Genomic DNA, 14,117 nt, shown 5'->3' on the forward strand with positions numbered 1-14,117 from the left:
CTTTAAGCTATTGCTTCTGCTTCTTCAAGCTCCTCGTGGTGGCGATAAGTCTCTGGTGGAGGTGCTCTTGTTCCAATTGTTCTTTCGGGATGATGAATGCATCGTCATCCCAATTGCTCTCCTCTTCGGAGACATGTTGATAATTGGAATCTTCTGCATCTCTGTGATCGGACAGGGGCCCCGAACTATGTTTGCCGTCACCTTGCTCGTCCTGCTCCATTGCTGGGTCCGCGGTTTCTTCATTGTCTTCGGTGTCGTCCGGGGTGTTATTCCCTCTTGTGCCGGTATCACTATTTTTACCATGGCGTGGTTTCGAGCGGCGCCGCTGACGTCTGCGGTTTGGCTGCTTTCCAGGGGCTTTATCCTTAACTGGGTCCTTTTTGTCATCGCCATTGTCTTCTTTGGGTGTATCCACCATGTATATGTCGTATGAGGAGGTGGCTGTCCAGCGCCCTGTGGGTGGTGGTTCTCGTTCTTCTCCGGCATCGTCATCCATACCGTCGATGTCTTCGGAGTCAAAGTCAAGCATGTCAGTCAAATTGTCGACAATGGCTATCAAGTGGGTGGTGGGTGGGTAACGAAGTCCTTCGTCGTCCGCTTCCCACTCAAGCCGGACATAGTTCGGCCAAGAATCTCCTGACAAGGAGAGAAACTTTAATGAGTTTAACACATCTCCTAGGGGTGAGTGTTGGAAGATGTCCGCGGAGCTGAACTCTAAGATCGACGCCCGGTCAGATTCGATGGGTGCGGATACACGCGGTTCGGAGCCTATGGCCAGAGATGAGTCCGAGGTTCCGATGACACAGTCCTCGTTGGAGGTCAGATCTGTGTTCGGCTCTAGCGTGCTGCGTCCGTGGCCTCCGTGGCGAGGTTGAGCCTCCTGTCCTCGGATGGCGCACTCTGCTCTGGATCTAGGGCCAGTGCGGTTACAGGCGCAATCTCCTGCACACAGTCTGATGGAAGATTTGGGTCATTTTCATCGTGGCGGCAGGACATGGCTGTCAAGGGCTCGAATCCGTCGAAGATCAAGTCTCCGCGGACGTCGGCAGTGTAGTTCAAGCTTCCAAACTTGACCTGATGGCCAGGGGCGTAGCTGTCGATCTGCTCCAGATAGCCAAGCGAGTTGGCCCGCAGTGCGAAGCCGCCGAATACGAAGATCTGTCCGGGGAGAAAAACTTCGCCCTGGGCTGCATTGTTGTGGATGATTGAAGGAGCCATCAAGCCTTATTGTGACGACATAGTGGAACTCTCAATGAAAGCACCAACGTCGGTGTCAAAACCGGGGGATCTTGGGTAGGGGGTCCCGAACTATGCATCTAAGGTTAATGGTAATAGGAGGCGGGGGACACAATGTTTACCCAGGTTCGGGCCCTCTCGATGGAGGTAATACCCTACTTCCTGCTTGATTGATCTTGATGATATGAGTATTACAAGAGTTGATCTACCACGAGATCGTAGAGGCTAAACCCTAGAAGCTAGCCTATGATTATGATTGTTCTTGTCATACGGACTAAACCCTCCGGTTTATATAGACATCGGAGAGGGCTCGGGTTACATAGAGTCGGTTACAGAGAAAGGAATCTTCATATCCGAATTGCCAAGCTTGCCTTCCATGCAAAGGAGAGTCCCATCCAGACACGGGATGAAGTCTTCTATCTCGTATCTTTATAGCCCAACAGTCCAGCATATACATATAGTCCGGCTATCTGAGGACCCCTTAATCCCGGACTCCCTCAGGGGGCGCCGCCCCCCTTCCCCTAGTCCAATTCGGACCCAAGGGGAGGGGAGGGGGGCGCCACCCCCTCTTGGCCCTTCCTCTCTTCCCACTAAGGCCTATTGAGGCCCATTAGTTCCCCCAGGGGGTTCCGATAACCCTCCGGCACTCCAATAATTATTTGGTACCTCTCAGAACTCATCTAGTGTCTGAATAACATCGTCCAATATATCAATCTTTATGTATCGACCATTTCGAGACTCCTCATCATGTCCGTGATCTCATCCGGGACTCCTAACAAACTTCGGTCATCAAATCACATAACACATAATATGAATCGTCATCGAATGTTAAGTGTGCGAACCCTAGGGTTCGAGAACTATGTAGACATGACCAAGACACATCTCTGGTCAATAACCAATAGTGGAACCTGGATGCTCATATTGGCTCCTACACATTCTACGAAGTGTTTGTCGATCAAACCGCATAACAACATATGTTGTTCCCTTTGTCATCGAATGTTACTTGCGCGAGATTCGATCGTCGGTATGATCATACCTAGTTCAATCTCGTTACCGGCAAGTCTCTTTACTCGTTCCGTACTGCATCATACCGCAACTAACTCATTAGTCACATTGGTTGCAAGGCTTATAGTGATGAGCGTTACCGAGAGGGCCCAGAGATACATCTCCGATACACGGAATGAAAAATCCTAATCTCGATCTATGCCAACCCAACAAACACCTTCGGAGACACCTGTAGAGCATATTTATAATCACCCAGTTACGTTGTGACATTTGATAGCACACAAGGTGTTCCTCCGGTATTCGGGAGTTGCATAATCTCATAGTTAGAGGAACATGTATAAGTCATGAAGAAAGCAATAATAATAAAACTAAACAATCATTATGCTAAGCTAACGGATGGGTCTTGTCCATCACATCATTCTCTAATGGTGTGATCCCATTCATCAAATTACAACACATGTCTATGCCTAGGAAACTTAACCATCTTTGATTAATGAGCTAGTCAAGTAGAGGCATACTAGGGACATTTTGTTTGTCTATGTATTCACACATGTACTAAGTTTCCAGTTAATACAACTCTAGCATGAATAATAAACATTTATCATGATATAAGGAAATATAAATAACAACTTTATTATTGCCTCTAGGGCATATTTCCTTCAGTCTCCCACTTGCACTAGACTCAATAATCTAGATTACATAGTAATGATTCTAACACCCATGGAGTCTTGGTGTTGATCATGTTTTTCTCGTGAGAGAGGCTTAGTAACGGGTTTGCAACATTCAGATCCGTATGTATTTTGAAACTTCTATATCTCCCTCCTTGACTAGATCGCAGATGGAATTGAAGCATCTCTTGATGTGCTTGGTGTTGGAGAACGTAGTAATTCAAAAACGTTCCTACGATCATGCAAGATCTATCTAGGAGAAGCATAGCAACGAGTGGGGAGAGTGTGTCCATGTACCCTCGTAGACCGAAATCGGAAGCGTTTAGTAACGCGGTTGATGTAGTCGAACGTCTTCGCGATCCAACCGATCCAAGTACCAAACATACGGCACCTCCGCGATCAGCACACGTTCAACTCGATGATATCCCTCAAACTCTTGATCCAGTTGAGGTCGAGGGAGAGTTCCGGCAGCACGATAGCGTGGCGGCGGTGATGATGAAGTTACCGGCGCAGGGCTTCGCCTAAGCACTACGACGATATGACTGAGGTGTGTAACTGTGGAGGACGGCACCACACACGGTTAAGAGAAAGTTGTGTGTCCTTTGGGGTGCCAGCTCCCATGTATATAAAGGAGGGGAGGAGGAGGAGGCCGGCCAAGGGGTCGCGCGCGATGGGGAGTCCAACTAGGATTCCCAATCCTAGTTGGAGTCCCCTTCCATCCAAGAGAGGGAGAAGAAGGGAAGGAGGAAGAGGGGAGAAGGGAAGAGGGGGCGCCGACCCCTCCCTAGACCAATTTAGACTGGCCATGGGGGCCGCGCGGCCTCCCTTGTGGCCCTCCTCTCCTTTCCACTAAAGCCAATGAAGGCCCATGAACTTTCCGGGGGGGGGGAGTCCGATAACCCCCGGTACTCCGAAACTTAGCCGAAACGACCCGTACCATTCCAGTGTCCGAATGTAACCTTCCAATATATGAATCTTTATGTCTCGACCATTTCAAGACTCCTCGTCATGCCCGTGATCTTATCCGGGATTCCGAACAAACTTCAGTCATCAAATCACATAACTCATAATACAAATCGTCATTGAACGTTAAGCATGCGGACCCTACGGGTTCGAGAACTATGTAGACATGACCGAGACACATCTACGGTCAATAACCAATAGCGGAACTTGGATGCTCATATTGGCTCCTACATATTCTATGAAGATCTTTATCGGTCAAACCGCATAACAACATATGTTGTTCCCTTTGTCATTGGTATGTTACTTGCCCAAGATTCGATCGTCGGTATCATCATACCTAGTTCAATCTCGTTACCGGCAAGTCTCTTTACTCGTTCCATAATGCATCATCCCGCAACTAACTCATAGTCACATTGCTTGCAAGGCTTATAGTGATGTGCATTATCGAGAGGGCCCAAAGATACCTCTCTGATACACGGAGTGAAAAATCCTAATCTTGATCTATGCCAACCCAACAAACACCTTCTGAGACACCTGTAGAGCATATTTATAATCACCCAGTTACGTTGTGACGTTTGATAGCACACAAGGTGTTCCTCCGGTATTCAGGAGTTGCATAATCTCATAGCCAGAGGAACATGTATAAGACATGAAGAAAGCAAATGGATGGTCTTGTCCATCACATCATTCTCTAATGATGTGATCCCGTTCATTAAATGACAACAATGTCTATGGCTAGGAAACTTAACCATCTTTGATTAACGAGCTAGTCAAGTGGAGGCATACTAGGGAAACTCTGTTTGTCTATGTATTCACACATGTACTAAGTTTCCGGTTAATACAATTCTAGCATGAATAATAAACATTTGTCATGATATAAGGAAATATAAAAAACAACTTTATTATTGCCTCTAGGGAATATTTCCTTCAGTCTCCCACTTGCACTAGAGTCAATAATCTAGATTACATAGTAATGATTCTAACACCCACAGAGTCTTGGTGCTGATCATGTTTTGCTCATGAGAGAGGCTTAGTCAATGGGTCTGCAACATTCAGATCCGTGTGTATTTTGCAAACTTCTATGTCTCCCTTCTTGACTAGATCGCGGATGGAATTGAAGAGTCTCTTGATGTGCTTGGTTCTCTTCTGAAATCCGAATTCCTTCACGAAGGCAATTGCTCCAGTATTGTCACAAAAGATTTTATTGGACCCAATGCACTAGGTATAATACCTAGATCGGATATGAACTCCTTCATCCAGACTCCTTCATTTGCTGCTTCCAAAGCAGCTATGTACTCCGCTTCACACATAGATCCCGCCACGATGCTCCGCATGGAACTGCACGAACTGACAGCTCATCCATCCAATATAAATATGCATCCGTTTTGTGACTTAGATTCATCCGGATCAGTGTCAAAGCTTGCATCGACGTAACCATTTATGACGAGCTCTTTGTCACCTCCATAAACGAGAAATATATCCTTAGTCCTTTTTCAGGTATTTCAGGATGTTCTTGACCGCTGTCTAGTGATTCACTCCTGGATTACTTTGGTACCTTCCCACTATACTTATAGCAAGGCACACATCAGGTCTGGTACACAACATTGCATACATGATAGAACCTATGCCTGAAGCATAGGGAATGACTTTTATTTTCTATCTATCTTCTGCAATGGTCGGACATTGAGTCCCACTCAACTTCACACCTTGTAACACAGACAAGAACCCTTTCTTTGACTGATCCATTTAGAACTTCTTCAAAATCTTATCAAGGTATGTGCTTTGTGAAAGTCCAATTAAGCGTCTTGATCTATCTCTAAAGATCTTGATGCCCAATATGTAAGCATCTTCACCGAGGTCTTTCATTGAAAAATTCTTATTCAAGTATCCTTTTATGCTATTTAGAAATTCTGTATCATTTCCAATCAACAATATGTCATCCACATACAATGCTAAAATAAAGTATGACATTACCAATCTATCTGGGCTCAGGATAGATGGCCACCCCTCTGTGTATGGGAGTAAGGCAGGAGATTTAACAGCATCCAGCACCCAGGATTGCAGCCACTGGTGCCTTCCTGGAGTGCCTGATACATGGAATGAGCTGTTGTTATACCATTTAGTATCCTCGCACGACAACGGTTTTACAAGTTAGTGACTTGCTTGCCATCTTAAAATGTCCTCTTGTCCCAGCTAATATTGTGTACAGCAATTATTGGAGTATATATTTTCTCTCTGGATATAAATTTTATGATTGTTTTTTCCTTCTATTTCATCTCTTCCCAGCTGGTAATGTGTCAAGCAAGTTGTGATATGGATTCTGAAACATTTACCAACATTTTGCACAATACAACTAAGAGAGTTTAAGACGCGAATAAAATTCATCTTTTCCTTGCCTACCAAAAGATAAGACTTATATAGCATAAATTTTTATTGCCATCTTGGTCCACCTCAACATGTAGATGTTCAGGCAACTCCAGTTTGAAAACCATGTACAAGTTCTCAAGAGTACAGGCAAGCATGTTCACACACACACAATTATGTTATCATTCAGACTATCAATAAAAGCTTATTTGTCAGTCATCCACAAGCTTGGTACTTGGGACTTTATTTCTTAAGGAATACACATTCTTTTTATCAGGCCAACAATCGGTCTCCCTTGTATAATGAACTGGGATAGAAGTTTGTTGAAGTATGGCAATAGTTTAAAGCAGCCTATATCATCGGAGCTGCTCTTCAGCTATCAAGCAACTTTGTGTGCTCGACGATGAGAACCAGACGCTTCATCCTTCTTTGCCCCTTCTGGTCTCCTAGCCCAGGCTGGGGCTTGGTCCGGTCCATACCGGTAATCATAGAAGAGTTCGGCACTAGCTTCAATATGCTCCCTTGCATAGATACCAACCCGATGGTCACCGGCCACCATCATCACCTGGATAGGATCGTAACATGAAATGAGATAATGGTGAAGACAAAGCATGAAGCTGCATTGTATTACAAATTTACAATAGATTACGGTGAAGACAAAGCATGAAGCGGCATTGTATTACAATGCTTACCTTTGCATAGCAGTTGGGGCTGGAGGAGTGATTTGCGAACTTCAATTTATCCCCCTTCCGATATGCATCCAATACAAACTGTGTGAAGCAATCAATCAAATTAAAGGTTACCACTTTGATTTCAACCATCTGTTATTTTTTCAATATGACTGTATGCACATGAATGGCACATGATGCAGGGATACCTGATCATTTAAATCAAAGAGGAATGAAGAATTTGCCCGGTCATAAATTTTGCCGCGTTTGTCTGCTTCTTTGTGAGAAATCAATTCACCAGTGTACTCTCCAAGATAGTCATTCTTATGCACAGGGTTCTGGTATTGCAAGAAACAAAAATAAAATTAGCCAAAAGAAGAAAGGGAAAGCTATGACACTCAAACAAGCTTCTGTGATCTGACCTTAATGAACGCACCCCATCCTGCAACGTCCGATTTTCCAAGCAAAATCTGAATTATGATCAACAATTAGCATGAAACAGGTAGCGTACAATGATGTCAAGAGGACAAAACTACAGGAGTATGTTATCACCCTTTGTTGTTGTTTTAGGAGGAGCTTCATGTTTCCGCACTGGTAACCATCACCTCTTTCTGGTGGCTCGCCTAGTGAACCATCTCCACAGCTGAAGAGAATGAACATCATGTGAAGTTTGGCAAACTAAAACACGCCATAAATCTGAATAAAGCTAAACATGTGCATGATACGTAGCTAAAAACAAATCATTTAACCCTATCAAACAGTTATGTCAACATCTACAAGGAGATCTTATTTTGTAAGTGCTGATTACCTCACCCAGCAGTTTCTGCAAACATCCGGATCACATTCTCGACTGGCAGCAAAACATGGGCATTGCCTGCTTCTGCACTGACTTTTTGCACAATGACAGCCTCTAAATCTGTTTTTGCAGCTTTTTGAACACCTAAATATGATAATTAACAAATGAAGCCAGGGTCAAGTTTTTTCTTTGCATTTGCTTACACTAATATGATGATAAAAGAGAACTGTAGATGTCATTAGTCATTATATGATCACTTTCACTTTGCGCGTCAAATACAAGGAAATACTGTGGATGCATAAAGGTGGGTAACGGATTTTTGCTCGATATAATGGGAACATACCCACAGTATTTCTCACAGCATGTCCCATTTTCCACACAGGGGCAATTTTTGTTGCACATTTCCTGGCACCCACACGGTGTATACTGTCTGTCACATTGCTTCCCATCACCAACTTTTTTCCTAATGGCTGGATGCCCTGCAGCCTTCGAAGGATATTTGTGCTTTCGAGTTCTGCCCCTTCGACGACAGACTTTTGTTCTCACAACCATGCCTTGCTCCTACAAATCCATGGACAAAAAAATATGATGCTGACGTAACAATACCAGTGGAAAATAAAGTTAGTCTCTGCATGTTTTGACTTTTATATGTGCAGTAATACTGATCCTGGTTGCTTCATTTGTGAAGGCCGGGCTGGTTAATGATGGTAACTTGTAATAGGTGTGGTTCCTAATGGAAGGTTGAGACATGCACTCCTCCCATATCTTTCTGTCACTAAGTTAGCGATTTTATTGCACCTCTCCCTTTTTGCTCAATAATATTGCAAATGTTGCTCCTCGAAATGAAAACAGAAAACCCACAGGAGCAGTAGAGTATGTCCTTAATTCATGGGAAAATGGCCTATTTGTAACCCCTAAACCACTCGAGACTTTGAAAATCTACCATATTATGCACTCTGGCTGAACAGCAGTTATACAAACCATGTTTAAGATATTTCACTTTTGTGCTGAAAGAACACCTAACTTCATCGGAAGAAATAGAACCTCAAAATCAGGAGCATCATGCCATGCAATAAATACTAACTGAAGTATGTAATTCTTTCTGCAGCAGCAGCAGCAGTGACTGCATTGAGAACAATATGACTGCCAGCATTTAGTTTGTTTTAACATTCCTAATCTGAGTACATACAAAATAGTGAAATAGAGCAGGAGACTACCAACGTGATTCAATACATACCATGTAGTTTTGTTCAGTTTCTGTGAAATCGCCCGAAATGGATTTCCTCATGTTTGCTGCACCATTGTTGTACATGTAGCTAGCCACTTCCATGCAGGTTTTCAGGCCACATAATAGGTTTCTGACTATTAGACAGCTGTGGAAATTTACACCAGTGTTAAGATTTGTCAGAAGCAACAGTTCAATTAATCAGGGAAGTCTGTTTCCACAAAACCTAGGGGGAGATAACACTTGAAATTGCACCTTATATATGTAAATTTACCTATTTTTCCCAAATATCTCTATTCCCTTCAGATATAAATCCCTCTCTAGGGTACTCCAATGAGAAAGAGTGTGCTCCCTGCTGGAACTGAACAAATTATTTGCTGAAGATTCTTTATTAGTATTTCTTGCTGCATCCTCAGTAGTACTAGTTGGGCTTCCACCGCAACTATCTTTATTAGAAGTTTTCTTATTGGGGTCATCTAGTTGATTGCCTCCAAATTCTCTGATATCTGGTCTTGTGTCACCAATCTCCGAAGTAGAATGCTTATTTAATATATGGCTTGCAAAAGGAATATCTGAAGCAAGCATCCTTGGCTTTTTATAAGGGAAATCATCACTAGACCTTGGTCCTTTTAAAACCTTGCGCTTCCCTAAACTTCTTAGAAGCATATCAGTGGATACATTTTCAGTTTCAGAAGCATCCCCAGAAGGCAGTGTAGTATGTTTTTCAGCACTTTCAAAAGATATTTTTGATCTGCTGGTTCCAACAGATATACTTGATTTAATGATTTCTTCCTCTCGGTTTGAATCTTCTGATTCAGATACCATATCAGTACCAACTTTGTGTAAGGTGGATCTTGACTCCATATTATGTGTTGCAGAAGAAGCATAATCATGTTTGCGTATGTCTTGAAATCCTTCTCTTCTCTGTGGACAAACTAATACCACAATTAGCCTCGGAGCACAGTAAACATGCTCAACTGAAAGGACGGATCTATAAAGTTATTAGTAGCAATTAAAAGACACTGGCGTTGGCATCCACAGGTCGCGTTTCTCATTTCGCATTTTAGAAGAAATGCTTGATCCAGTACTAAAAAAACTCCAGAACATTCAAAGATGTAGGACATGTTACAATGTGCACGCCTACAAAATTCCAATGCCAGGTCCAAACGTGCTGTGAAGTACTTAAAAGATAAATTTGCTCCATTCACTGTTCAAGTGTTCATATGTAATACAACTATCACTTGTCTTTTCGGTTCTCAATAACACAGTTGAATTAAAAATCAAAATTTTGCAGATGTGCATAACAGAGTGAATTGTAAAAATTAAGGCTTTTAGTATCTTTGGAATAGTGGATCGTGCCGTTTCTTCCAATATCTACAAGGAAACCCTCGGGCACCAAAACCCTAACAATGTTCCCCACCAATAGAAGTTCAGTAAAATAGTTTCATAGATTTGCTACAGGGGCTGGTACGATTTAACTGAAAACCTAAAGAAAAATAAGTTAATGCCAATGAATATAATTGTAAAATCTGAGGTGAAGCATACTCGAAGGTAGCATTGGTCACCACATGGACTCTTGTTTCCGTCGAGCTCAAACCCACAGGGTTGCTTCTCACTCTGACAAGAATAAGAGTTAATACTTAGCAGCGCAGAGAAGTAATTTTATTAGAACATGAAATGAATTGTTACTCACTGGGAATACTAAGTTTTGAGAGCAGCCATGGAGACGGCAATCAAAAACCTGAATGAACATATATCATCAAATAAATCACACCCTGATGAACATAGTTGCACAAACCGACATTAAAAACAGGACTAGAAGTGGTAGATTGACAGAAGTAGAATGTACCAAACATCTGCGGCAGAAGAGATTATCAAAAGAATCCAAAACTATATCCACAGTCTTGTCAAGAGGAAGTTGGCTCTCTATCTTATCAGAAAATTCAGAGTGCTTCTCGTGTTTCTCAAAAAGAAATTCAGATCTACCCTGGAATTGTAATGAAATCAACAGAAACAATTGTAAGTCAAAAGACGTTTGCTATTTGTGGTGATATCACTTAATGAAGATCTTGCTACAAAGAATTTGTATTTTTCGTGGCACATCACCTCGATTTCTGAAGGAGATGCATCAATAAACTGACAGATAACATTTAAATCCTCTTGACTTAACCCGCGTTCCTGAGTAGCTTTCCTGCAGCAGATAGTCAGAAACTCAGAATCAGACAAGTTATACATAGTTTTTTTTTTTGCAAGGTTGACTGTAAAGAGATGGGGAGGGCATTGCCATGAGCACATAACAGGAACATTGTGCAAAGTAGTCATTATTTTTGCAGGATAATAATGATTAAGTTAACCAGATCTAATTAAGGAGTTCCTATTCTTATTCAAATATCTTTTCGAGAAAACACAAAAGTTTTGCGTCTTTGAAAAGGTATATTCTTAGATGTGCACAAGCAATTTAATTCACATTGCTTGACTAAATGAGCACTTTCGTCACAGGTTATTGTGGCCTCGAGAAAGTGTACCCATGTACAGACAACTTGTCTCTATTTAACTAAGTGTCACCTAAATAGCAGTCGATTAAATATTTAGCCTTGGTTACACAAATGTTCGCAAAGTATAATATAAGTAGATTCATATTAAAGCATCCAAGAAAAAAATGTGAAGTTGTAAACTAAATAGAACTAAAGTTCAAAAAGCTTGTGGTTTGTTTCAAAAAGGAACTTGAGGTTTTCAGTAGCACTGAGGTTGTGAAGAGACCAACATTGCATCTCCAATACCATGATAAGTGAGAAGATGGCAAAATTGATGATGAAACAAGGTATTAAAGAATAGTCTACTACTAAGTCCTTCTAGAATCTGTGCCAGCAAGCAAGCATTTTCAAGTTTAACATTAATAGGTATAAAAAAAGCATCTCGATTGGCCACTATAGATTCTATTATTATACCATATTAGCTGATCTTCTCCTTCAGTGAAAACATGCTTCTCTTCCTCAGGTTGTGGAATTTCTTCATCACTTTCACTGCAGATTAGAGCCTCGTTGCCAGCTGAATCATAGTAAATTCTCCTCCTACCAGCAATTGATTGATCATCGGCCATTCTTTGGTTTCTGCGCTGTGTTGTTCCAGAAAGAATAAATATCAAAGACAAAAGGAATGCAAGAATTGTCCTTATACCGACGTATGAGCCATTTAACAAAATCAAACTACTCAGAATAAATCCAGCTAATAAACTTATTCTAAGTAGCACGACGCATCAATCATGTTGATAGTCATATTTCTTGGAATGATTCATGGATATACAGAATGCTTATGGATTTGCATATGTTCTTAAATTACGGAACTCAAATTTCCCCACTTCATCCCAGAGCAATATCCTTGATAACGCTATTTGAACGTATCATGCTCAAGTAATTAAATATATGATTTGTCAAATTCTTATGCAGCTCCCCAAGCTAAAAAAAACTTGTACCTATGGCTTGCATGACTAAGTTGTTCAAATGCCTGAACCCATGCACATTCGAGTATCCACGCATAAACTATATCTGAAGTTAATTAACTCTATCATGAGTTCATGACTAAGTTGTTCATCTAAATGCATGCACATTGAAGTATCCTTTCATAAATCTCAAGTTAACTCTATATGGCATATGAACTACTCCCTCCGTCCCAAAATTCTTTTCTAGATTTATCTAGATACGGATGTATCTAACACTAAAATGTGAATAGATACATCCATATGTAGACAAATCCAAGACAAGAATTTTGGAACGGAGGGAGTAGTACTGTAGAACTGAAGAGCAACCTAATATTAAGTCATCAAACAGGTCAAATAGAGTAGCAACACTATACTTGTCCAGGAAGATCCACGTGGTGTAGGGAGGAATCTTATCAACCAGCGGCAGCTTCACAAGCTGCAAAACGATGGACTGTGCGCTGTCGCCGGAGCTGGAGAGCACGAGCGTCCCGTCGGCCGACAGGTTCTCCTCCTGAACGTGCACAACCTCCCTCTCCCCCGACCCTCTCGCCAGGTTCCACCCAACGATCCTGGACTGGCCCTCCGCGGCGAGCTGCGACAGCACGTTGCTGCTCTCCGAGCCCCTCGACGCCGCCTCCGCCAGGGCGGCCACATCGAACAGGCCGCAGGTGTGCTTCCGCAGCGCCCTCCTGTTTGCCTCCAGCTTCTCCTGCCAAAGGTCAAAACAGGACACAGGCACACAAGCTCAATCCCCGGACCAGATTGAGTGGCCCAACAAAACTCACAATTCACAGCGAATTCTGTAGATGCGGTCGGTGCTTTACCTTGATCGAGGCGAGGCGGGCCTGTTGGATTTGGCGCTTCAGCTGCGTCAGCTTCCCATGGAGCGCCATGAGTGAGGAGGTGCCCACGCCGAGCCCCTGATCCGGCCGCTGCGGAGCACGAAAAGAAAAACAAGGGGACGGAAAAGGATCGAAACCGATGAGATTCGGGAGGGAGATCGAGATGGGGGAACCGGGCGGCTAGGGGAATCGGAGGCCGGCGAACGCTACCTTGGGGCCGTCCCGGTGGGAGGAGGAGTCGGAGGCCTTGGACGAGGACGACGCCATGGCGATGGCGCGAGCCGCCGCAGGCCCACACTCCTCCTGCTCCTCCACGCGAGGAGCCCTGTCTTCTCTGACCCTTGTCGACGCGACGGCTCTGCACTATACTCCTAGCTAGCAGCATAGGCAGGCTAGGATCCTCTTTGCGGAAGGGTTAAAGTCTGATAGGTAGGTGGCCTGGCGTCAGTGGGGGCCTCTCGCTGCACGGGCTTCTGGATGGGCTCACGTCACGTGGCGGCGGGCGTCGTTGGGTAGCGAAGGATTGAGAGGGTCCAAGGGAGGTCATGGCCGTCTGCACCGCTGTGCTGTGATCCCGCCGGGCACCGACCACCGTCCACCGGTGTGGAACGCAAGGGAAGCGATGGCGGAGAAAGATTTGTGAGAGACGTTAGGCTAGCATAGTAACGATGGCCGTTATCGTGCACTCGGCACTAGCAAACACGCTGGCGTATCACACAATTAAAAAAAAAGGAAGTTTTTAAATAGCTTAGATAGATAACGTATCATAATAAATACTATGTTACTATGTGACAATAAATAAGCTTATCTATGACCAGCTCCTCATACCCGGAACGGTTAGCTAGCTAGGTAGGGCTCCTGGTCTGCTGGTC

The 14,117-nt window shown here is 43.4% G+C and overlaps 1 protein-coding gene across 2 annotated transcripts; it reads right to left on the reverse strand.

The window, feature by feature from the left end:
- Positions 1-6,279: 6,279 nt before the first annotated feature.
- Positions 6,280-13,764, reverse strand: LOC123092326 (histone-lysine N-methyltransferase EZ1). Of its 2 annotated transcripts, none has more exons than XM_044514071.1 (17): positions 13,456-13,764; positions 13,228-13,335; positions 12,778-13,112; positions 11,874-12,035; positions 11,032-11,116; positions 10,775-10,912; positions 10,619-10,666; positions 10,471-10,542; positions 9,200-9,849; positions 8,938-9,073; positions 8,044-8,261; positions 7,713-7,844; positions 7,457-7,547; positions 7,327-7,374; positions 7,114-7,242; positions 6,929-7,006; positions 6,280-6,801 (listed from the first exon to the last, which is right to left on the reverse strand). In XM_044514071.1, exons 1-17 carry the CDS (start codon positions 13,510-13,512, stop codon positions 6,616-6,618), a joined length of 2,673 nt encoding a protein of 890 aa, XP_044370006.1. In that variant the 5' UTR covers positions 13,513-13,764; the 3' UTR covers positions 6,280-6,615. The 2 variants fall into 2 exon arrangements, with proteins under 2 accessions (XP_044370006.1, XP_044370007.1); XM_044514072.1 differs by having other exon boundaries at positions 11,874-12,040.
- Positions 13,765-14,117: the final 353 nt, after the last annotated feature.

The sequence above is a fragment of the Triticum aestivum genome, chromosome 4B, assembly GCF_018294505.1.
Source record: "Triticum aestivum cultivar Chinese Spring chromosome 4B, IWGSC CS RefSeq v2.1, whole genome shotgun sequence".
Classification (NCBI taxonomy): Eukaryota; Viridiplantae; Streptophyta; class Magnoliopsida; order Poales; family Poaceae; genus Triticum; species Triticum aestivum.

Coding starts and splice junctions, on each gene's coding strand:
- LOC123092326 (XM_044514071.1), bottom strand. CDS start 13,512: ATGGCGTCGTCCTCGTCCAAGGCCTCCGACTCCTCCTCCCACCGGGAC. Junction 12,036..12,777: donor ACGTGGATCTTCCTGGACAA/GTATAGTGTTGC, acceptor AACACAGCGCAG/AAACCAAAGAATGGCCGATG. Junction 6,802..6,928: donor GCCCCAACTGCTATGCAAAG/GTAAGCATTGTA, acceptor GATCCTATCCAG/GTGATGATGGTGGCCGGTGA.